This window comes from Panthera uncia, chromosome B4 (assembly GCF_023721935.1).
Source record: "Panthera uncia isolate 11264 chromosome B4, Puncia_PCG_1.0, whole genome shotgun sequence".
Lineage (NCBI taxonomy): Eukaryota > Metazoa > Chordata > Mammalia > Carnivora > Felidae > Panthera > Panthera uncia.
The window spans coordinates 108,066,540-108,089,330 of record NC_064809.1 but is presented as its reverse complement, the minus strand read 5'-3'; the positions used below and the strand labels follow the sequence as shown (position 1 = coordinate 108,089,330).

At 37.5% G+C, this 22,791-nt stretch overlaps 1 protein-coding gene across 5 annotated transcripts in view; it reads left to right on the top strand.

Moving 5' to 3' along the window:
- Positions 1 to 22,791, top strand: part of KITLG (KIT ligand) — an 81,362-nt gene that overhangs the window by 51,046 nt on the left and 7,525 nt on the right. For 3 of the 5 annotated variants that reach the window (XM_049626058.1, XM_049626056.1, XM_049626057.1), the window contains 6 exons: positions 7,937 to 8,107; positions 10,249 to 10,408; positions 11,146 to 11,229; positions 20,060 to 20,169; positions 21,114 to 21,181; positions 22,105 to 22,181. In XM_049626058.1, the coding sequence (XP_049482015.1) occupies positions 7,937 to 8,107; positions 10,249 to 10,408; positions 11,146 to 11,229; positions 20,060 to 20,169; positions 21,114 to 21,181; positions 22,105 to 22,144 (633 nt within the window). In that variant the 3' untranslated portion in view covers positions 22,145 to 22,181. The other 2 variants (XM_049626060.1, XM_049626059.1) reach the window with 2 other exon arrangements.

The following is a 22,791-nucleotide window of genomic DNA, read 5'->3' as shown; positions in this document are numbered from 1 at the left end:
GCAAAAAAATGTCTTGATTTCCAAATCTTGAAAGGTCCATCTTCATTTGTTTAGAGTTCTTTGGTTCTCACTAACAGTAATGAATTCAAACTTAATTCTAAAGAGGAAAGAAAGAAAGAAAAAGTTCCGGTTATAAGGATACTGAAGAGTAGCATTCCAAGTTAAAGGGCAAGGATGCAGCCAGGCTTCATGAAGGGACTCCAGCCAGTTGTCCAATCAGTTATGGCCACAGAGCAACTTCACTAGTTGTGAGTATGATTCCTGAGGGGCAACCCTATGGTTAGAAGTACTTCCTGTAGAAATAGATGAAATCAGCCAAGCAGACACTGTAGTTATCTACTTCTATCTCCCATAGAATAAGTATTTATTTAAAAAGAATAGGTATAAAATGTTAGTCAAATGAATAAAACATAACATTAAATACTAATTCTAAGAAGATTGTCTTTTTTTTAATTTATTTATTTTTAGAGAGAGCACATAAGTAAGGGGGGGGGGGGGAAGAGTCTTAAGCAGGCTCAGCTGACTCTGGAGCCACCCAGGCATCCCAAAACTATTTTTAAGTGGCTCTTTTGTGTACTCAAACTACAGGCAGCGTCCATCTTTAGTGATTATGTTAAGATGCTGTTCAGAATATCTAGACCACTGCTGTCTAGTAGAAACATAACGAAAGCTATATATATAATCTTAAAAATTGTTCAGTAGCCACATTTTAAAAAGTTAAAGCGGGGGGGGGGGGGAGACATGGGGCACCTGGATGACTCAGTCAGTTGAGCGGCTGAGTCTTGATTTCAGCTCAGGTCATGATCCCAAGGTCGTGGTATGGAACCCCTCATGGGGTTCCTGCTGAGCGTGGAGCCTACTTGGGCTTCTCTCTCTCTCTCTCTCTCTCTCTCTCTCTCTCTCTCTCTCTTTACTACGATATATCCAAAATATCATTTTACCCTATCAATATAAATTAATGGAATTTTACATTTTTTCATGTTATTCAAAATCCACAGTGTATTTCATAGCTACAGCACATTTCAGTGCAGACGTTAAATTTTCATCAGAAATATTTACTCCATGTTTAGATTTTCATAAAGTTTACAGTTGAAAGTGCAGATTCACAAACCTAAGATTTTCTAAATATACTTAAAAATTTTTCAGTCATTGAATCAAGTATTGATTTTTAAATGTAAACAAATTAAAAGTAAGTAAAATAAAATGTTAGTGCTTTATACTAGCCACATTTTGAGCGATCAGTAGCCACAGGTGGCTAATAGCCCCTGTATTTTATGACCCCTTTAGTCTATGGAGAAATTGAAGCTCTGAATAGACGAAGTGACTTGACTGAAATCACAAAGTGTGTTAACAGTTAAGACTAAACACCGAACCTCTCGTTCATCCTTTCTGCCCTCACCTCTCTGTGCTGTTCCTTCCTCACTGTGCTATTTTGTGTCTGGCTCAGGCACCATTTATAGGCCATGGGAAACAACACATATTTATAGTATGTGGGCTGATTACCATCTTAATCAGGTTAAAGTTGCTACATCACTTTAATTCAAGCAAGAAAATGCAAAGTTAGATGCCTAAAGTAAATACCGAAGACCCAAATTGTTTAGGGAGAAGACCAAAATAAATCCTGACAAAACCCGGCTCCTCCAAAAGGGAGTTAAGATTTTAGAGATTCCACACTACTAATGTGAGCACACACTGCTTTTGCAAAGTGCTTTTATAGAAATGTTTGAAATTTGCCTGCTGTGGAATGTTTGTGAGTAGCAGGGGAGTGTCAGTTCTCTAGCCTTTAAGAGTAAATACCAGAAGGAGGATAAAGAAAGGCCACTAAAGGCAATTGGCATTTGCCGTTTGGTTGTGACCATTGGCTCGGAGAAATTTATTTTCATCAGTAGACTCTGAATTCATTGAAATGAGACGGAACCATTTCCGTTCCCAAGAGATGTCTTAATTGAGTCCAAGGGCCAGTATAGTCTGGTCTAGATGTGAGACCACAAGACTCATAGACAACCTGGCAGAAGAAATGCTGCAGCTGTATGTGCTTTGTATCACTGACAAAAGAACTAAGTGAGTGCTTGGGAGTCTCGGTTTTGTAATGTTTCTGTTTTAAATTTATTGTACAACCTTGGACAAATCACGTCATTGCTCTAAGTCTTGGCATTCCCATCTGTGAAATTATGGGGCTGGACCAGGTGGTCTTCGGTATTCCTTCCAGATCCAAACTATTGTGATTCTAATGGCGTGGCTCTAGGTTCTTTTGATTTCTCAGAAGGGAAATGCTGGAAACAGGAGAGGAAACAAAGGAATGCTTTGTGCCTTGGGCATTCATACCTCTAATACTGGCACACACACATTAAAGAAAAGAAAACAAAAACAATCTAAGTGGGCGGTAATGCTAGTAATTAGATTAGTTGGAATAGAAGACTGAGTGCATGCTTCTTGTGAATATTCCTCAGAGGGCTCATGGTTATGAGCCAGTGCTGTTTCTCTGTAAGAATCCTAACAGATACATTACCCCAGCTCCTTTGTCAGGAACCCTCACAACGCAGATACCAACCTTAGACCCAGTAAGGAAGCACACAGGTATCTGTCTTCAAATAGCTACCAAATGGAAAGAAGCGCCAAGTGCTTGCATGAAGAAATTTACAGTACATTGTGTCCACTTTCACCTTCTGATTCTATAAAGCTAATGGTGACTGCTCTTAGAGACTCCCTCTGCATCCAAGATTGATGCAGAATAATGTGTCAAGTTCTTTCAGCTAATAAAGCAGAACAATTTCTTGAATGAAGCAGAGGACAGAGAAGAGAAAGTATGGCAGACTCAGTAAGTCCCCAGGATGTTTGTTTTTTAAATTTTTATTTTTTTAATGTTTATTTTTGAGAGAGAGCTCATCTGCAAGTTGGGAAAGGGCAGAGAGAGGGTGGGGAACAGGATCTGAAGCAGGCTCTGTGCTGACAGCAGAAAGCCCTATCTGGGGCTCAACTCATGAACGGTGAGATCATGACCTCAGCCCAAGTCGATGCTCAACCGACTGAGCCACCCAGGCACCCACTAGGATGTTTTTAAAACACACAATTTCAGCCAGGGTCTCAAATGTATCAGTTCTGGGATTGCAGAGGTGTTATATCACATATCATATGTTATCTATTTCATATATTCGTATATTATGTATTTTAAATATGTGTGGTTTTAGAATGTGCATGGATTTTTTCATTATTGATCTTTAGAAGCAGTAGTATTCCTAGTTATGTTTAGAATGTTTTTAAGTATAATAGTTTTTATATCTTTCATTTAATCATTTAGTTAAATCATCAACTTAGTCATGATGCTATAAACTTTAAAATCCCTTAGGGGTACCCAGATGGCTCGGTTGAGCACCCCACTCTTGATTTCAGCTACTGTTGTGATCCCAGAGTTGTGGGATGGAGCCCCACATCTGGCTCCGTGCTGAGCATGGAGCCTGCTTGGGACTTTTCTCTCTCTCTCTACCCCCCTCTCTCCCTCTCCCTGTCCCTCCCTTCCTCTGCCCCTCTCCCCAGCTCACACACTTTAAACTTAAAAAAAAAAATCACTTACAGGAGGTTCACAGTTTTAAGCAAATCTTCAAGGGTAGGGGCGTGGTAGCCCGTTAAGGATATTGATGCATTATCATTGACTAACTTAGCATTCTAGAATGATATGTGTTATATAGGAATTGAAAGCATATCTTTCCAGTGGTTTTATCCAGAGTTGCTGTAATTAACCCAGAAAATGTAAGATGGAAGCTACCAAGAAAGAAGATAAGAAATTGAGAGTACGGAGTTAAGGAAAACCTAGATAGATTTTCCCTTTCATTTTTATTTTATTTATTATTTTTTTAATTTTTTTTTTTTTTTGATAGAGGCAGACTACAAGTGGGGGAGGGGCAGAGAGAGAGGGAGACACAGAATCTGAAGCAGGTTCCAGGCTCAGAGCTGTCAGCACAAAGCTCCTTGCGGGGCTCAAACCCATGAACTGTGAGATCATGACCTGAGCCGAAGTCAATCACTTAACTGACTGAGCCACCCAGGCGGCCCTGGATTTTCCCTTTCAAAGCAAGGATTGTATTTCTTTTTGTATGTATATGGGTGAGTCGAACATTAAGTTATATGTACTTTAAGAATTTGAAAGGTACTTTTTACATCACTTCATTGAACTCCTCTGTGGCTTTATCAACTTTCCTAATTCTTCACATTCTTCTGTTAGTAAAATAGAGAACATTATTTATATCTTACATTCTTCTGATGCATGTTGTGAGTTAATATTTATATGGAACTGTTTGAGCTTAAAATTGTCTCTGAAGGCTAAGAAAGTGTGACAATAATGCCTGTTATTAAGGCAAAGGAAAAGATTACATTTGGGAGCCCCATAGCCTTAAATCATCCATTTCCTAATCATAATCTTGGAATCAGTCAAAAAAAAAAAAAAAAAAAAAAAAAACAGGTCTGTCATCTCACAAATGAAATATTAGCTTACTGTATTTTGTTCTCTTTTGCAAATCATTGACTATATTTAATTAAAAAGAAAATATGAAACTGCTTGATGATATAGTCAGAACTGGTTTTCTTTTTTGCAGGGAGACAGGTCAAAACTGGCCGATATTTGATATATTTTTTTTAACCTCAGATCTATCTTTAATAAGTCCAAGAATCCTGGGGTGCCTGGGTGGCTCAGTCAGTTAGGTGTCCGACTTTGGCTCAGGTCATGTTTTCACGGCTCGTGGTTTGTGGTTTGAGCCGCACATTGGGCTCTGTGCTGATAGCTCAGAGCCTGGAGCTTGCTTCCAATTCTGTGTCTCCCTCTCTCAGGCCCTCCCCCACTCACACTCTGTCTCAGTCTCTCTCTCTCAAAAATAAACATTAAATTTTTTTTAAATAAAAAAAATAAGTCCAAGAATCCTAAAATCCTAACATGTAACTCTTTGAACAAATTAATGAAAAGATAGAAGTCTGAATTGTACAGTTTTTTCCAAGAAAATTATTGCAAGAATGAATAATGAATGAAATACAACTTATAAGATGTTTAGAGATGTGTTTTTCAGCAGTGTAGTACAGAAATTTCGTATTGGCTATTGATGAATTCATGTTAAAGGGGCAGATTTGGCTAAGATTAGATTGTTGGATTGCCATGATTTCACTGTAAGAAATTACAAGTTTAGGCTTGAGGATTTTCCTGGAAAAAGTTGATTGCCTCAGCTGTTGATTAGGTATGTGGACAGAACGTGGGTGGCCATGAGGGAGTCGTCATAGCTAAATGAGAACTTGAATGCATAATGCAAACCTAGAGTTCAGCTGAAAATAGAGATAAACAGAAGTGGTAGCAATAAGCACCCCCAGAGTTCCCAGGTTTAAATATAAGAAACCTATAAACAATTTTTTTTTTCTACTTTAACCACAAAAAAGAAAAAACCTCACTGAAGGCAAAGATTGCAGAAACTAAATGAATACCTTATTTCAGATTAAGGGAACTTGATTTTGGTTCTTCCACATCAGAAGATCTGAGGGGAAGGATAGGCAAGAATATTTATAAAGTGGAATAATGACAGAGTTTGAAGAGACCCAACACCTAAAATCTTCTTGCCACAGTAAAATTTGCACAATTACAACAGAATGAACTAATTGGGGAAGGCTTCCCTGCCCTATAAATACCCTTCAAACAGTATTTCCAGGATATGCTGTGTCCTGTATCCTAGGAAATGTGCCCCTTGCTGATAGGGCTGGCTATCTAAAAGGGAATTATCACTGCCTAAATGGTGGGAGACTTGGAGAGTGATTAAGCCCCGTAGGAAAGACTGACATCTTGGAAAAAGACGTGCGAATGATGTGAATGTGAACTTGCATGTGCTTGGGATAAGCACTGAGTAAACAAAACAAAGAATCCATTCTGAACATACTTTGGAAACACATAGTCTTTGAGAACTTGGTTGATGAGTTGAGTGAAATGGCCTAATTGAACTAATTCCCATTTGGGGGTTTGTTTATTCTACTTTTCTGAAGCCAGAGCCAACACTCCTGAAAGTTTTGAATGTCATTTAGTGCTTCCAGGAATTGGGGCTTACCATTCTGTAGATAAACCAGTCTCCTTTTTAGCTGTGTTCTATTAATTAAAACTGTTCTGTTAAATGAATAGATGGCCCCCAAATATCCTAATTTAGGATAAATTACTTGGCCTTCCCTTAGAGATATTCTGCTGGTAGAAATCGGATTTAGTGGTTTGATTCATTTTACGTGGCATCAGTTACTCCCTGTGATTATAATATATTTATTACAGCAGAAGTTATTTTAAATAATTTAGGATCACATAAGCTATGGCAATTGTAGCCATTCCCAATCTTTTTTCCCTCACTTGTTACATTTTAGCAGATTAAAGAAAAAAATCAGAGCTTCTACTTAAAAGATCCTTGTGAGAAAACATAACATTAAAATACAGAATATATATGAACTTAAGTAATTATTTTAAGTAACGCCGCACTAATTTAAAAAATCCTGAAATCCATTTTAATGTATCAAGGAGGTTTTTTCCTAATAATCTAAACCTCTACTGGCCCAGAACCATTCATAGCCAAGGTTGGGAAACTATGCCCTGTAGGTCAGATCCAGTCTGTACCTGGTTTTATATGGCCAGCTAACTGAGATTAGTTTTTACAGATGGACATTTGTGGTCTGTTTGATAATAGAGAATGCTGTGAGGCCCAACCACACCAAATGCTGACCCAAAATAAAGAATTCCATTAATTTTATTGGTAGACCTGTACTAAAAAAGATTAAATTTGGTTATTATGCAAAAGAAATTATATTCAATTATATTTTCTGTAATAAAAGTTTTGTAGAAATTTTCTTTCTATATATGTACCTGCATAATATCCTTTATTTTTGCCTCCTAGCATGCCAAGTCTAACATATTATCTGGCTCTTTACATAAAGTATAGATCCCTGACAGAGTAATTTTTTTCTCATGTATTTTTTTCTTCACTCATGCATCTGTTCAGCAAATAATTTCTGAGCAACTTTCACATGCCAGACACAGTTCTAGGCCATAGGGACACCATGGGGAACAAGCTTTTATAAAAAAAAAAAAAAAACTGCCTTCATAAAACTTACAAATTATGTACATTATCTCCCCATAACTACCTTGTTCCATTATTCCCATTCCCATCCAAGAGAGGTTCAGAGAATTTACGTGGCTTGCCTGGAGTTTCTCAGCCCAAAACAAACCCAGTTATACCTGACTCTTAAGATTTGAGCTTCTAACCAATGGGCAGAGCTAGCATCATGGGCAGGACTCTGTGCTTGGTTTAATGCTTTACTGTCACCATCTTGTAATTAGTCAGCTTTGAACAACTTTTTGAACAATAAATGTATTTTCATTTTGTCCTTGGACCCACAAGTTATGTGGCTGGTCCTGCTGCTAAGGCAAAAGTGCTTCTCTCTCAGACTACATTCCTGCCATGATTGTTGTTTGATTTTTAAAGACCCACATGAATTTATGTGTAGAGAAACCTTGAAATCTATCAAGCAGTTTGGAAAAACAGGCTATTTTTAATCCATTGCTTATTATTTCAGTTCACCAAAAGACTGCAAGTTCCTTGAAGGCTAGGGCTCTCTCCTACAGTTTTGTTTTTTTTTTTTTAACTCCTTCTGTGCTAAAGCTTTTCTAAGAACAGTGAGTAAACCTTGTCAAGGGTAAGACTTGGCTCTGTCTTAGTTTACTTCCATACGAGAGCAATATTGTTCATCATCAATATTGGCTCTGATCTTTATTAATTTGCAAATTTTGAAACCGATGTTAAATCTGAGGTAAACAAAACATCTGACCTGTTCTGATATAAGGAAATTCTTTATCCCGCAGTGACTAAAACATTGATGTCTTTGAGGGGTGACTGACCATAGAGATTTTATCTTCCTTTCTTTCAATTTCTTTCAGCCTAGTCATTGTTGGATAAGCGTGATGGTGGAACAGTTGTCAGTCAGCTTGACTGATCTTCTGGACAAGTTTTCAAATATTTCTGAAGGCTTGAGTAATTATTCTATCATAGACAAACTTGTGAAAATAGTGGATGACCTTGTGGAGTGCGTGGAAGGACACTCATCTGAGGTAACTTTGTATTCCCTGGGATTCCTTTTTTACTACTTTTCTCCAAAACCTATGCCCTTTGGCAGTGGCAAGAGTGGGGTTGTCTCTATTTGTGAAGTTTTTAATTTAAAGACTTTTAATTAAAAATTCTTTTCAGATGAGCACAGTGAATAGGTGTTTGTAGTTACCCTGCAATGCTGAAATCTACATTAAGGCTTAAATGTTGTTACTTAACATAAAAATAAAATTTATTCACACCTCAACGTAAGAAAAAAAAAACACCTTTATTTCAGAAGGTAGTGAAGTCCTTCTAACCTACCTATTAGGTTACAAATGTTCATTTATCTTTAAATGGAAAATTACCTATAATGAACACTCTTACTTAACCTTTTATCCATAGTAATCCTGTCACAACAATGAAGTGCATTTTCACATCTCCAGTCCAGGGCATTTGATGATTCGTTGTCACCAGCCTCAGAATGTGGTCATGGCAGTGTTTTCAGATCTAAGTATATTGAAGAGGCAGAGTACAGAGATTAAAAATGAGGTGTTAGGGTTCAAATCCTGACTCTGTCACTAATTAGCTTTGTGAACTTAACCTCCCTGTGCTCACTTTCTTTATGCCTAAAATGAGGACAATGACAGGATGCATCTCACGGAATTGACATTGGATGATTTCTGATTAATGCCTTAGTACCGTGTCTGGCAAAATAAATCCTAATAAATATTTCTTATTCTTATTTGAGAACACCTCATCTATAATAAGATAGGTCTTGGGAGGCCTGCTTTGGCATAGAGTTTACAGTTCAGGGTTTATCCTACAGGCCTTCTAGATGCTTAAATCTAAGGTTTTAAACATGGTTCTGTACTGTAAAACTCAAATACTACCTTCTCATCCATCTTCCAGTCACTCTTCAAGACCCAATGTCAGTCCCATTTGTGTTTCAAACTGAGAGTTCTTACCATACTAATAGCCTCCTCACTGTATTTCATCACTTCTATGCTTTACTTTCTAATTTCTGAATAGTGTGTCTTAAAATCTATAGCCTCTTAGAGTTAAGGTGTCTTTTCATATTGTTAGTACAAATAGTGTTCTGAGGTCAATGATACAAGGTCAAGGACCCCAAAAATAGGGCATATCAGGAACAGTGTCACGGAGGAAATAAGCTCCCATTGGAGCTTGAAAGATGGAGTTAGGTGCTAGGTAAATGGTGATGTCGAGAAGAGTACCCCAAACACTGGAGAATGTACACTTACTAATCATGGCACTTTGGCAAGAACCCAGCTGGTATTTCTCAATTTTTTTGGCGATTGAGTTAATCTATAGAAAGCACTTAGAGTGGTATATAGCAAGTGCTACATAGGTGTTGTTATTACCTGCTTTTCTTTATAGGTAATCATGAATTTACAAATTCCTAAACTATACTGTTGGTTTGCTTTCTTGGGGAACTTCTAGAAATTAATCATACTCTTTATTCTTTCATAACTTGGTTCTTTCACTTAGCATTGTTTATAACTTATATTCACTTTGATGCATACAGCTGAAACTCAGTTTTTTTCCTGCTTATAGAGTTGATTCAATATACCAATATTTATTAAACCACTCTTCTGTTGTTTGATGTAAGGGTTATAGAATACTGCTGCTAAGAACTTTCTTATATGTCTCCTGGTGCATATGTGCAAGAACTTCACTACAGTATTCACCTAGAAGTAGAATTGCTGGGTTACAAAGTGGACACATGTCCTACTTTACCAGAGGATATCCAATGTGCCAGTTTACATCATTCCACCAGTGTATGGGTCCCCTTTGTTCCATATTCTTGGCAATATTTAGTATCATCAGAATTGTTAATTTTGGGCTATTTGGAGAATGTGTTATGTAAGGGTATTTTTTTTTTGAGGAATAATTATTTTAAAGCATGTCTAGTCACCTTACTCATCCCCACCAGCACCCCATTCCTTTTATCTGGAGTTGAGCCCCAGACCTAACTGGATGGGATCACTACCTTGCAGTACCAATTGAATTATGTGTGTTAAAGCAGTTGTCTAAAAGTATCAATTTTACTTGAGTTTTTGGAGGACATGTTTATAATCTATTACCTTGACGTCAGTTAAATCTATAAATTATCTGAAAAACACAATCCTTTTTTTTATTCTTCTAGAATGTAAAAAAATCATCTAAGAGCCCAGAACCCAGGCTTTTTACTCCTGAAGAATTCTTTAGAATTTTTAATAGATCCATTGATGCCTTCAAGGACTTGGAGATGGTGGCATCTAAAACTAGTGAATGTGTGGTTTCTTCAACATTAAGTCCCGAAAAAGGTAAGACATGTAAGCATTTCTAATTTAAATGTCAAAAGCAAGCTTGAATCTTGAATGTTTAGGTAAGAATCTACTTCTGACTCAAATATATGTGTAGCTAGAGAAAGATGTATGTGTATATGTGTAATACAAAGACCTATATCAATGGCATGAAAGAAATGATCAGTTAATTTGTTGGTTTTCAAGCCACAGCAACACTCCTCATTTTCAAATATAAGAATTGTGTGTGAGTAAACAATATAGGAATTAGTCACTCATATTTTTTATCTGGTCTTTGCTAGCATTGTGCAAGTATATTATTCTTCACCTCCACTCTTCTTAATGTACCCTTTTCAAATCTTTTCCTTAAGGTCTGCCTCTGGGTCATGAATTCTGATCTTCAGTAGTTACTCTGTATTAAGAACCTTTTTTCCCACTGGGTCCCAGTATTACAAAATCTAATTTCATTGCTTTTTCTGTTTTGTTTTGTTTTGTTTTGTTTTGAAGACCAATTACCAACAATTTGTGTTACTCATACTTATTAACCTATGTAAGCAATGAATCCTTGTTCTATAACGTGATTGTGGTGCATTTAATAAAAATAGAACAGGACTCGGTGTGAAATAAATAGGATCTTAATAATCAAGATTTGGGAAGCAGACCTAGAAAATATTCTGGTATTGCACTTCAGGCTTTTGCGGACTCTGTAATTCATTAAATCGCCATGCAACACTGACACATTATTGCTTTCTATTTAGATTCCAGGGTCAGTGTCACAAAACCATTTATGTTACCCCCTGTTGCAGCCAGCTCCCTTAGGAATGACAGCAGTAGCAGTAATAGTAAGTACATATATCTGATTTAATGCATGCATGACTCCAGTTAGCATCTATAGGAGTATTGCATGGGCTTTAAAGGAAATTTCTGCAATTACTACTATTAATACTGTTCTGTTACTGTTCTTCCTGTTATGGTCTTCCTCAGAATTAAATATTAGGCTTGTATAAGTGGGTTTCCCTATAACTGGAAATAATTTTTAGAGAATTGGGTCAAAATCTTCTAAAATTATTTTACATAAGGCGTGTAATTAATTTTAGATACTTTTAAGCTTTATTCATTGTCAACTTACATTTTTATGTGAAATTTGCCTGACAAAAATGGAATTTAAAAATTGAAAGTACAAATGTTGGTTATATAGAATTCCAAGGATATTTTCAGTTTTGTTTATATTTACTATTCACAGTATTTACTATTGTGTGTTTGTCCATTTGATGATTTTATTTTACTATAAAATTATTTTAGAGGAGAATATGCTGCTTTGCCTGATATTTCTTTCCTTTTAACCAAGAACCCAATTTTGTGCAAGTCTAATGTCCTCTTTTCAAATACAGGCAAGGTCATTATAAAGATCATTGGGTTTTACTAAATATTCTGATCCTCTAGTTTCATGGAAGCTGTAGGAGGAAGAACTTCATCCTGTGATCTTAGCTAAGAAAATCATCCCTCAAAACTTCGTAATGGGGCACTGTCATATGATCAGGGACATAGGAGAACTACCTGTAAATAAGAGTAATCAATTTAGTACCAATCCACCATAACAAATCTGCAATTCAGAAAAATTTTAAAAACCTCTAAAATCCATTTGTTTAGGAATTTTGGCCACCAAAACTGGACCTGACCCGTGATAAGGCTACTTATATATAGTATTTTTCCTTCCAAAAGTGAATATTTCTTGATTTCACTACAGAAATACTGTGTTTGATTACAGTGTGCTACCCAGACCTCAATGAGGATATTATATACAATATTTGTAAGACAGAACTTTGTAAAATCTGAAATTTTGAATTACATAACACGTCAGATCTGAAAAGTTTTAAGAACGGACTACATGGGTTAAGATCTCTACTGCCAATTTTATTAATCTTTTCAAAGATGCAACTTTTAGCTTCTTAGTTTATATTATGTCATTTTTTTTAATTTTTTTAATGTTTATTTTTGAGAGAGAGAGCACGAGTGGGGGAGGGACAGAGAGAGAGGGAGACACAGAATCCGAAGCAAGCTCCAGGCTGAGCTGTCAGCACAGAGCCTGATGCGGGGCTCGAACCCATGAACCGTGAGATCATGACCTGTGCCGAAGTCAGATGCTCCACCGACTGAGCCACCCAGGCGCCCCTATTTCATTGATTTCTAATCTTTCTTATTTCCTTTTACTTGGGGTTGAGTTTGTTCAGCTTACTTCTAGTTTTCTTCAAGTAGAAAAATCTAATCATTGATTTTTAAACCATTCTAATTTTCTAATATAAGCACTTAAAGGTATAAGTTTTCTTGTAAACAACTTTAGTTGCATCCCATACACTTTGATATATTGTGTTTCCATCATTTCCTCAAAAATATTTTTTAATTATCCATGTGATTTATTCTTTGATTAATGGGTAATATTAAAATGGTTGCTTGATGTCTAAACATAGGTGGTTCTTCTGGGTACCTTACTGGTTTCTAAATTCTGTTGTCAGAAAACATACACTGTAATCTTTCAAAATTTATTGAGACTTATTTTATGTGTATCATTCAAATACGGAGTGTAGCATTCTCAAATTTGATCAAAATGGTTATAGTGTTCAGATCTTCAATATCTTTATTACATTTTTTTGTCTAATTTTTTTATCAATCACTGAGGGGTATTAAAAATCTTAAGATTGTGGATTTGGCCATTTGTCCTTTTGGTTATGAGTTTTTTCACTTCATATATTTTGAAGCTGTATTATTAGGTGGTTATATTGATTATTATTATGGGTTCCCTGATTAACAGACCTTTATATTGTTACTGAAATATTCCTCATTACCTCTGCTAGTATTCTGTCTTGAAGTGTATTTTATCTGCATTAGTAGAGCCAGTTTTTCTTATCCTTACTTTTTTCATGGTATATTTTTTTCTTTCCAATCTATTGTCTTTATTTTTAAAGTACATCTCTGGTAGACAGTATATAGTTGGGCCTTGCTATTTTAGCAAGTCTTTGACTTTTAATTGGAGTGTTTAATCCATTTATATTTAATACAGTTATTATATTATTATTATTATTATTATTATCATCATATCAACATATGGTTGGATTTGGGTCTACCATTTTGTTTCCTATTTGCCTCATTTCTTTATTTCTCCTTTCCAGGTTGATTTTGGGTTAATTTTTTTTAATTATTTTGTTTTCAATAAAATTTAAAATTTATTATTTTGTGGTTGTTTTAGGAGTTACAATATATATCTTAACTTGAAATGTTCTACTTAGTTAATATTGTAGCACCAAGAAAAAAATAGGAGAAATATCTTTTGTGCTACATAGTATATTTAATCACACACATGCCAATAACACATATATTAGGTAGTTTAATATTATCTCAGATGTTAGAGGTTTTGTTCATTGTTTTCCCTTGCCCCGATCTCTTTTCTCTATTCATCAAAATGTATAATTTCTACTTACCTGTTTTCACGTTCCCTGACTCTTCTGCCATTTGTAAGCTGCTAAACTTTTCATCCAGTACATTTTTATTTTTTGCTATTTTTAATTTTTTTATAGAAGTTTATGATTCATACAAAATTGAGGAGAAGGTACAGAGATTTCCCACACCCTCCCTGCCCCCACACATGTGCAGCCTCTATTATCAGCATCCCCCCCCCCCCCCCCCCACCAGAGGTAACTTTGTTACAACTGATGAACTTACATGGACACATCATAATCATTGGAAGTGCATATTTTACATAGGGTTCACTCTTGGTGCTGTACATTCTTTGCGTTTGGATCTAGTGCATTTTTTTCATTTCTAAGTCTGTGTTTTGCATTCTAGAATTTCCATTTGATTCTTATTTTCCTGCTGAGATTTGCATTCTGCATATTCATTATGATAATATTTTCTTTTTTGGCCCCTGGAACCATGGAACAAGATGGGGTTGAACCACATGGGTCCACTTATACATGGATTTTTTACAGAACTATAAATGTATTTTCTCTTATGATTTTCTTAATATTTTTTCTCTGGATTACTTTATTGTGAGAATACAGGATAGACATACAAAATATGTGTTAATCGATTGTTTGTTATTGGTAAGGCTTCCAGTTAGCAGGCTATTAGTAGTTAAGTTTTGGGGGAGTCAAAAGTTATATATAGATTTCAACTGTGCAAGGGGGTCATGCCCCTACCCCCACATTGTTCAAGTGCCAACTGTAGTTAATAAAGCTCTAAAAGTTCTTGTCTCCTAATCTCACCATGTAGGTCATCTCAGGGTTATTGTATATTGACTGCTTTTTTCTCCTGATTATGGGTCACATTTCCCTTTAAATAACTAGTAATTTTTTTGATATATGCTGGATATTATGGATACTATGTTTTTGAGAAAGCAGATTTTGTTTCATTCCTTTAGAGACTTTTGAGTTTTGTTCAGGTAGGCAGTTCAATTACTGGCAGACTATTTTCCTTGTCAGTCTTGTTTTTAAGCTTTCATGGAGGAAAGAGGGAGAGTAGCCTTATTTCTAAGGCGTGAAATTTCTGAGATATTGAGTGCTTAGAAAATCTCTCCATTCTTGCTTGTCAGAGCTCCTTTGTCTCTGAATGCCAAGGTCATAGCTTCCCAGGTGTTGTTTATTGCCAGGTTTTGTGAAGTCTCTTTCTGTCCATGTACAGCTTATTTCTTAACTGGTGACTTAAGGAGATTCCTCCAGAGATTTCTTTTCAGCCCCGCTCCTTTCCCACAAATAAACCTGCCCCACAAACTGTGGCCACTGCATCCCTGAACTTCAGTCTCTGATACCCTATCTCAAGTGAGACCGTTGAACTTTCCTTGGGCTCTATCTTCCATACCTCCTAGCTAGAAAATGAAGACAATCGTGGGACTCACCATGTGTGCTATTACTCTCTTAGGGAATACATTCTTGTGCTATCTGTTGGCTAATGTATGAAAGTAACTGCCGCCTATAATCTGTCTATGATAATAACTATTTAGGTTGGGAGGGCTAATCTGCTATTATCATGGTTGGAAACAAAAGTCTTTTCTACTTACCTCAAAAAACAACTGAATATAAAACACCTATTCAGTCCTGTGCCTCTGAGTCTGAAGGTATTTTTTAAATTACAGAATGAATGGTCAGTGTTCTTTTTTGTTTTGCTTTTTCTTTTTTCTTTTTTGTAAAAAATATGGATCTTGCATAATTTGCTGCTGTCAGATGTCACTCATCAATATAGCACTTAGATAGCCATGCACAAAGACTAGCTCTTGTAGAGCTTACATCTTTCTAAAAGACACATACATAAATAAAATACTCATAGTATTTTATCATATATACCATGTATGGATTACAATATGTATCATAATAGAAGTATGTAAACGTTTTTAGTTGTAGCATAAAGGAGGTAAGACTTTTGGGGGGAATATGGCCAGAGAAATTTGAAGTGATCACACTAGTTTTCAGGATAAGAATCAAAAAGTGGCCATGCTAGCCGGAAGACCAAAGTCTATGAAGGAGTCCTGAGATATGAGTGTCCTCTCATATCTTGTATTATCCCATGATTCTCCCTTATAAAAGTGTTCAAGTTACCCAAAAGGAATTGGGTTTTCACAGTAAAAGTAATTAACTTTATATACCAAGCTAAAAGGATGTTTAAGATCCTTGCAGACAGTATTTGAGAAGAATATTGGAAGAAATTCTTACTTTGACGTTACCTTATACATCTTCTAAAAAGAGAGTCTTTGAGTCAGACCTCCTGGGCTTATATCCCAGCATTAGCCCTCGGATAACTGTGTGACCTTGGGTGAGTTACTTAATTTCTCTGGACTTGCCAGTCAAATGAAGGATAATAATACCTCCTTCAGAAGGTTTCTGTGAGTTTTAAATGTGTGAAGACACATGAACTTGGAGCCTTGCCTGTGAGAAGTAAGGGCGGTATTTTCAGAAGTACCAAATAAAAGCTGTGCTATCTATGTATGGGGCGCCTAGGTGGCTCAAGTCTTGATCTCACAGCTCGTGAGTTCAAGCCTTGCATCAGGCTCTGTGCTGACAGCTCAGAGCCTGGAGCCTGCTTCAGATTCTGTGTCTCCCTGTCTCTCTCTGTCCCTAACCCACTCTCATTCTGTCTCTGTCTCTCTCAAAAATAAATAAACATTAAAAAAAAAAAAAGCTGTGCTCTCTAGTTAACAGGTTTACAACCTATTGGAAATAAGTACGGACCCCCCGACACACACAATGGAAACCCAAACCCTTAGACATTTCACTTCCTGGTTCTTCTTACCCTCTCTGTTTTTCAGGCTTTGCAATGAGCATGTGCCAAAGAGCAAAGGGAGGAGGGACTGAAAGTCTCTGTGTCACCTCAGGGAATGTACATTTGTTCCAGTCAGACTGCTTTCTGCTTGTCATGGGCCATAGGCATTGTCTGTGTCCCAGGCGGTAACCTCTATTACTCAGCCAATGAGGAACCAGAGGAAGGACTTGCATGCTAGGAAAAAAATGGTTTGCCGCAACTTCCCTGAGCGTGCCTGTCCCTCAGACACCCAATCTTGCAAGAACGTTGATTAAAGCCTCACTTCACTGTGCTCCGAGTCTCCATGTCCCTCCTTTGATTGGGCCAGTGGGCTTATTTCTCACAATGCCTTATGTATGTGTTCATCATTAATTGTTAGAATTGTCAGATACACCAAGCCTGTGGGTCAGTAAATGTGGCAAGCCTACAGTCAGCTTTGAATCTGAATCATGGAGGGAGACTGAGCTACAGGTTTTCTAAGCACCAAGAGATCCATGTTCACAGACATGGTGATGCCCATAAGCAGAATCATTCGAAATAGTAGTTCAGCAAAATTGTAGCGCAGTTTTTTGTGTCCTGTGTTTGAACAGATGTTGTGTATTATTAGTCAAACCAAACAAATCAGTTCCCATAAATTTTGGACAATGGACCCTTTTCATAATAACGAGAGAACCATTATAACAACAACCCAGGGATTTGGGATTACTCAAATCCTGTCCAGATGAGCCCCCTTACCTCACAAGTTTTCTGGGATAATCTTTACTAAAAGCAAAGCCTTGTTACTAGCTTGGGCTTTGACCCCAGACACCCACCATATGGGCCTTGAGGTAGACAGTTCAAATCTCATTGATCCCACATAGATAGCAGCAATAGAAATTCTTGGGAGCCAAACTATGAAGGTGTGAACAAGCCTTTTCTTACAACATCCTTTTTCTTTCTCTGCAAGAGGGATGGCAGTATCAGTGGAGAGAACCAAAGGCTGGCTATTAAGCTTTTTGCATTAATGAGAAATAACAAAAGCAAGGTAACATTGACCCCTTAAGGAGGTGAAGCTCTCAGTTCTCCTGGTCCCTTTCTCCTCCCGGTCTTTACCAGGCCCCTCCCTCCAGCAAGTGGATTGCTTCTGTGTCTTAGATGCTAAGACTTTGGGGCCAAAGTCCTGGAGCAGGGAGGGGAAGGACTTTTAAAATGGTTAAAAAGTCACAATACTCTGGAAGCGTGAGGTGAGTTCTCTTTAATTAGCTCTCTCCTCCAGCATGGCTTTGTTTGGAACACCTTCTTTAGGGGCCGTCCTACCTGAGAAAGATTGTGAGTGGGGAATCCCAGGATGCCTCTTTCTCTAGTAGCCTGCTTCTGCTTGTTGCTGTAGTGGGCCTGGTCCTTCCTGTGGTCTGAATGGCTCAATTCAAGATTTGGCTTTTTGAAAGAAGGGAAAAAACAGGGTGTTTGGCTGCCTTGATTCCAGGGCATCTGGCTACCCAAACATACGTAATGGAATTTTCCATAGCACCATCCTGGCTCATTAGTTTTCCATTGGAGTCGGGGGACAAAAATATCAGAAGCTTCCTCTGTTCTCTCTGTATACCTTCATTAGGGGATCCCTCCAGGACGTCACCTGGTCAAATCTGTCATAACTACACAGCAGTCCCAATAGACACTGTGGGCCATAGCAGAGTGGCCCCCTGGGAGAAATCAAACTTGTTACTGGAATGCAACCACAAATAGCCAAGTTATTTACAGACAGTGATATTAAAATGCCTAAAATGGCAAAAATTGCTTATAACTCTGAATCCATTTTCTGAGAGAAAACCCTTTTATAAATGGTAGTCAAATCCCAGACTAGTACACATAATCTTCTGTAACCCTTAAAATAGCTATATTATCATGACAGTAGTACTACTTCAATTCTACCAAATCCCATTTTGTAACTCTGGCTTACTTTGCTGAAAGAATTTCATGTTGAACTCCACTTTAAAACTCCTGAAACTTCTTTCCCATGGGGCTGTAGGATGGGGGGTGGGCCAGAAGATACAGTAGTTGAGTCTTAAGGAAGTGATTCAGGATGGATGACCCCACTTCCCTATCCAGATAGTCTCCCTGTTCCTTATGTGTAAGGGGTACCCATGACTCACTAACCCTCCTCTTAACACACACACACACACACACACACACACACACACACACACGAACTTCCTATTAGAGCCTTTGGGAAACAGGAATCCTAGAATTGAACTTCCTGCTCCCAGTTTACAAATGGTGGGGAAATGGGCAATTCCTCTTCTCCCTGCAGTAGATCGCATTTGTTTCTTGCCTCTCAGGTTAAATCTGTAAGTTCATTTTCTCCTTATAAGTGTTTATACACGTAACAGTGGTTTGGTTCTTTTACATTATATACTTTAGGTACTTAATATGTTAAATAGGTGACCGTAGGCTGACACAGTAACCCAGATCTTGCGCAATATTATAGCCCCAAATGGTCACTTTACCTTGGATTAGTTTACATTTTGTTCTTATAATTGCTGAAAATGTATAAAACTTTTCAGGTTTGACTCTCACCAGTTGGCATGTGTGTCCGTGTGTTCTAACAGCTAAGCTGTTCCTTGTAAGGAGATACAGGAGAAGAGACCCTTGTGGGAGATGTGTTTTGTTTAATTCATCGATCATTCTGCCAAGCAGGATCAAAGCCGAGGAGGACCAATTTAATCTCACACGTTTTCTCTCTCACGCTGTTACTTTATTTAGAGTAAGCAATGAGAGGACACTGGTTCTTTCAACCATTCTTAGTGTTTGGTACTCTGGGGCTTTCCAATGTAAGTCTGAAAAATTAAACCTTTAGTCCTTAGCACCGTGTTGGGCATTCTCTGGCGTGCAGTAAATGTATACCGGAGATGTGGTGAGGCAATGCCATGACTCTGAGGGTGAGGTACCTAAAAGGACCCTAACCACAAAGTATATTTAATGACTTAATATATGCAGCAGGCCAAACAGCATAATGCATACCGACCTTGATCCAGAATGCAACACGTCCTCTAAAATTTCTTGGCAAGATGTCACAAGTGAAAAAGTGAAAAGGTTTTAGATTTCCTTGATAGTATAAATAATTTTTAGGAAAATGTCGTCTGTGGTCCATATGTGTCAACATTAACCAAGTCAGATAACCTTCTGTGGGTTTTCTTTTCTTTTTCCTCGTACGTATTTTGGAGACGACATGGACTTGTATTGCTGTCCCAAAACAAGGCTCAGCAGAAAAACCAGTTTTCCAAATATTCCAAACAGAGATAGGTCAAGAGTACGTTATGGCAACAGGTGGGGCCAACCACACACAGCATGAGAGCAAACCACTAGCATGGATATGCCGTGTTCACCACTGTACTGTTTTCCTTACAGGGAAGGCCACAAATGCCATAGAAGACTCCAGCATACAATGGGCAGTCATGGCATTACCAGCGTGCTTTTCTCTTGTAATCGGATTTGCTTTTGGAGCCTTCTACTGGAAGGTAAGGGTTACTACTCTTTTTATTTCTTGATCAAAACTTAACTTCAGATGTGTATTTGCTCATACTACATTTACATAAATGATTAACAAGCCACCCCTTTTCTGAGAAAAGATCCTACCTTAATTTAGTCTCAATAAAATCTAAATCTTAAGGCTTTGCCCTCATTCCTTATCATGCTTTGGAGAAAACCCCTCTATCTGAAAATGTATATCTAAAGGGCTCCTGTGTGGCTCAGTCGGTAAAACATCCGACTTTGGCTCAGGTCGTGATCTCATGGCCCTTGAGTTCGAGCCCCGCGTCGGACTCTGTACTGACAGCTCAGAGCCTGGAGCCTGCTTAGGATTCTGTGTCCCTCTCTCTGTCTTTCTGCTCCTCCCCTGTTCACACTCTGCCACTCTGCCTCCCTGCCCCTCCCTCCCTCTCTCTCTCTCTCTCTCAAGAATAAAGAAATGTTAAATTGTTTTTAAATGTACACCTAAGAAATGATAACTGGTTTTAATAGCTTGAACTAAATGTAAAAAGGAAGAAATAGACTGAAAAACCTATGATGCACTTAAAGCCAAACAGAAATGTCATTTGTATTATCTGCTATTTTGGATTTTTCTTCTTTTATTCTCTTCTTACAGAAACCTGTCTCAGATTTTAAAATGTGCTAAATCATTACGATTCAACTTTTTGAAATGTCTTTTGAATTTGATTACCATTTAAATCTTTCTGTTTCTTCGTTGCTTTTTCACCTCCAGCACCCTGAAAATGTTAAGTCGCTAATTCGGTGCATTTTTCATAACTTTTTATTGTAGAAATATTTTACATGCTACATGCTGGGAAACAAAACCCTGATGTTGGAGTTATTGACATAAAGATCAAAGTAGAGACCATTTACCTCTTGAATATTATACTGTCCGTTGATGTTTCTACAATCTATGTCCTTGTTCTTTTCCCAGAAGAAACAACCGAATCTCACAAGGACAGTTGAAAATATACAGATTAACGAAGAGGATAATGAGATAAGGTATTTTGTTTTGCTAAATATGTGCATAAGTAGGCTTGACATTGCCATTTCACTTGCCCTGCACGTGCTTATACATCTTTTAACAAGTTGTTTGCTCTCAGTGGTAGCTCCCAATGCGTATCTGCAGTCTTTATCCACACTTCCTACCTCTCACACTTGCTTCAGTCCTACATCTCTGCTTCCCTATAGAATATACCTTCACGTTGTCTTCGTGACTCCTCTTAAGGTATCAGTAGTGGCTGTCTCAGCTCTATTTCTGTACTCAGCAGAATCTTGCTTAAACTGCCCATCATGGGGCTCTGGAGGCACACTTGTGCATAATCTCCATCTCCACACTAGCAACCAGGACATGCTCATTCCTCTGTCTCTTAGCGCTTTGGAAACCGTCATCCTCTTCATCCACCCCCTTATGATGTCTTGACTGAGCTGCGACAGAATCTTCCCCTTTGCCCTTCTAAACTCCACCTGCAACCCTGGTTCATAAGGTTACTTCCTAGTCAGGATACTTGAGTGACTTTTCTCTTGCATACTTCATGTATTTGACTTCCCTTACCCCATATTGCTCCAGCACTAGTACTTTGATTTACCCTCCGTTTATAGTTTTCATTTGGCATGTTACTTTCTCTTGTATCATGCCTTCGTGTATACAGATACACCTATGAAGTACAGATAGGCATGTTTAGTATGTGTATTTGCATATGCGAGAGAGAGAATTTTTTTAAACAACTTGGGGAAGACTGTGTTGAGGTCTTCCTTCTTCCCTTTAGAATTACTGATGAAGATAAACTTTCCACTCGGTTTTGCCATCTTTTGTTACTGTATTTACAGAAAAAAAAAAAACTGCCTTTTACAATGCCCAGATCATGGTGTACCTCAGAATCTCTGTCCAAAAGCAAATAAGCATTTTTCTTGTTGTTTTTCAGTATGCTGCAAGAAAAAGAGAGAGAGTTTCAAGAGGTGTAATTGTGGCTTATATCAACACTGTTACTTTTGTGCCTTGGTAAGTTTTTAGAATTTAAGCTGAAAGATTAAGCAAGAACCCTACAGAATCTTAGATGCCAAAATTTAGAAACAAAATTTATTAAGTTGACTATTAAACTGATGTTGGTGTGGTAACTGAAGCTGTTACAATGAATTAGATGTGCACAATGCAGTCATGTGTGTTCTTACATTTTGAAAGGCAAACAGTGATTAGTCGTTCTGATTACTGGATTCATCCTGTGTGGAAGGGATACAAAAAACTAACAGCCAAGTGTTTACTATTTTTGAGGCCAGAAAATAAGTTAACCAAGGGAAATAGAACAAATTAGGGCTAAAATAAGATAATAGAGGAAGTAAAAATAAGACTAATTTCAGTTAGGCGTGACTACCATAACATAATAGAAAAAAGCAACTCATTTGTTAGATGCTGTAAACAAGTGCATGCCACAAATCTTTCCTTGCTATCTTAAGGAAAAGGATAAATGATCAAAATAGCTTGTAAATCAGGAAAAGAAAGTTGTCAAAGTAAAGGGCCACCTGCCCCATGACTGTCCAGAGCCAGGATGCAGTAAACCTACACCAGAAACAGATACCTGATGTTCATACCTCCTCTCCTGTCTACTTTCACA